This window comes from Vigna umbellata, chromosome 9, assembly GCF_029865625.1.
Source record: "Vigna umbellata cultivar VRB3 chromosome 9, Vumbellata_1.0, whole genome shotgun sequence".
In the NCBI taxonomy this organism is placed as follows: domain Eukaryota; kingdom Viridiplantae; phylum Streptophyta; class Magnoliopsida; order Fabales; family Fabaceae; genus Vigna; species Vigna umbellata.
The window spans coordinates 38961342-38964220 of NC_142173.1; the positions used below are offsets into that span (position 1 = coordinate 38961342).

The following is a 2879-nucleotide window of genomic DNA, read 5'->3' on the forward strand; positions in this document are numbered from 1 at the left end:
TCTCTACCGTGTTCGGTCATTGACTGACATTCGTTTTCTAAATATGAATCCTTCTAAGTATTTTCTTATGAAGGTCTTAAAGTGTATACATCCATTTGGTGTCGGCTTAGAACCTTAGTATTTGACATGGTTCTTTCAGTGTTTGGTTAGAACTCTCAAGAGTCAATTCATCTAATTGGCTCACTTTGTAATTAACGTTAGCTTCATTCGTTTCTTGTTATATCTATTACAATCGGTTTCTTTCTTAAACCGACAGTAACCCTCTCGGTCTTATTCTATTCTGGAACCGGAGACATCTCAGTCTCGCTCCAAGCGTTCATTCTCGTTTTGAATGAGGGTTGAACGTTCGGTATCTGGTGTCCTTAATAATCGGTGAACAAAGATGAAATTGAAATAATGGATAATGAAAGATGAAGAGAAAATGATACGGATGAAATGTGTTGAGTTATGGACGAGCGTTCTGAGGAGGAATGACTCATGGTTGAATATTGGAATTGGTAAAGTATGAACGTGGTCATGCTAAGCTGGCGGTTCATCTTGAGATTCCGTGAGTACTCGTCCTCACGTAGAGGAGAGTAGGTCATGTGTGGGAACGACATGAGGTCCTAGTCCTTAGGGTTACTTTGGACAGATATGACTAACCTCGGGTGGCAACTGTTAAGGGTATCCCAGTTACTACATCACCTGGGTGCACGAACGTCGTAGCTACACAGATTTCATACAGTCCGGACAGTCAGTCTAGTATTAGGCCTTGCTTGAAACGTATGATGAAATATATCTTATGTGTTTGAATGTGAGAAATGTATGTTTATACTTGACTTAAATTATATAAGCTTACCCTGTGTTTCCTATCTTGTCTTGTTTTGTACGTCCGTCTTTGTCATTGCAATGATCATCCGTGTGGATGTGAGTAGAAGGAGACGAGCTACTGGAAGAGGCGCTAGAGGAAGATAATCTGGTTGAGGTTGAAGTGAAGACCGAATCGTAGTACGTTCAGACCATAGTTTAGTTTGAATGAAAGGTGGTCGTTCGATCACTTTCCCCTTTTGATTTATTTGACCGTTCGGTATAGGCTTTTGTAAACCGTTCGGTCAGATATTTTTAAAACCTATACAGTTTAAAGTTATAATTCTTTTTGTAAGGTCGCTCGTCCGTAAGCGTACGTTTGGTTTTAGTGTAAAGACTGATCTGAATTATTAATTAATGTGATTATTCTATTATATAGTTTTGGACTGTATTTTTGGGATGTTCCAGTAATCGATGAAAATATTTAAAATGGGAAATGTAACAAAGTAGTAATACTAATGAAGAGGCTTACATACGAAGTAATCATAACTAATAACTTGTGAATAATATAATGTCCAATTGTTATTTTTTTAATGTCCAATTGTTATTTTTTTATTTGTTATGTAATAATAACACCTTAACAGAAGAAAAAAGATTGATCAAATTCTAATGAATGTTTGTTCAAATTATTTTGAAGTTCTTCATTGATCTCCATGACATCATTCTGATATTTTCATTTCCTTAATCACCAAGGCCCTTGCCTGGTTTATTGTGACAAGGCACAAGTACACATGTTCTTCAAGTTCTTCCACTTGTTTTCTGAATCCTACATCACTTTTCTTAAGCTCCTTCACAACCTCAAATGATAATTTGTCTTCTTTCCTGTCCAAACAGAACTGCACCATTTCTCTGTTATGCTCAATTTCATCACGAAGCCGAGCTACAAGTCTACTCATCGTGTCAAAGTCTCTATTCAATATGTAAGTCCCCTTGGCTGCTATGTCAAGCTGCTCATAAACTTTACCAAGAGACCCTTTTCTTGAAACTTTACAGCCTCTAAGCTCCCTCTTAAGATGCTTAAATGGGAAGCAGAGAATTGCTGGCCCCAAGATTACTGCTGTCAGAGTATGTGTGGCTATAAACATGGTTGTGATTGCCACTAAGGCACAAGCTGCAGTGACACAAAACCAAGATGTCTTCATCAAATACTTCATGAGCTTAATTTTCCTTCCCACTCTTTTTCTCATTGACTTTAGATGGCACAAAACTGATGAGTGCTTATCATTGATGAGCTTGAAGTCATGGGTTTTAAGGTTTGAAAACGGGTCATTTGAGTAGGTGAATGAGTTTAGCTCAAAGATGACCACTTCAAAAGTTTCGAAAGAGTCACCATCCTTAATGTCCAGAACTCTTTGAATGAACTGATAATAAGAGAGGACTTGGCTGATGCTTTTGAGAAGATTACAGCAAATGTGTGAAGCCTCTGCGCTTATGTCAAAGTAACTAAGCATAAGGTTTTTGAGTTTTGGTGTCTTTGAAAGGGTTCCTGAATCAACGATGGAAAATATAGTTTCTTGGCAAGGTTCAAGGAGGACTTTCGAAAAATTGTCATGGTTGTAATTAATGGAAGGCTGGTTTGCAAGTAATTGAGCTTTACTGTAGAAATCAACATAGGGCTTTGTTCTTAGTGTCCTATGGTACTCATCATGGAAGTTTATGCTTTTCAGGGCTTCTCTGCACTCCTTCACATCTGTGATGTTAAATCATGATACAAATTACAGGAAAGACTTGCCAAAACAATGTTTTAGTCTTGCTACTTGAAAACTTGATGCAAGAATCAGAATGCTGGTGAGAAATGGTAACAGAGAAATTTTATGCTTGGAAAAGAAGGACTGATAAGTTAATTTATAAATATAGGATTGCGTGAAGAAGAGGGAAAATTGAAATTTGACAAACAATAAATATATGGGTGAACAACATTATTTATATGTTGTGTGATGAAGCATTAAACATGATACATGTTTTTTACCGTTCCTTTTAATTTTTCCGACACCATTACCCAAACATGATACAAAATGATTAATATTTTCAAA

General features: G+C 36.8%; 1 protein-coding gene across 1 annotated transcript; it reads right to left on the reverse strand.

The window, feature by feature from the left end:
* Positions 1–1371: 1371 nt before the first annotated feature.
* On the reverse strand, positions 1372–2549 carry LOC124820689 (UPF0496 protein At1g20180-like; the record flags this gene model as incomplete). Its single annotated transcript, XM_047292436.2, has 1 exon — positions 1372–2549. A coding segment is annotated over one exon (1044 nt), but the record flags the coding sequence as incomplete, so codon positions are not given.
* Between the last annotated feature and the right edge of the window lie 330 nt (positions 2550–2879).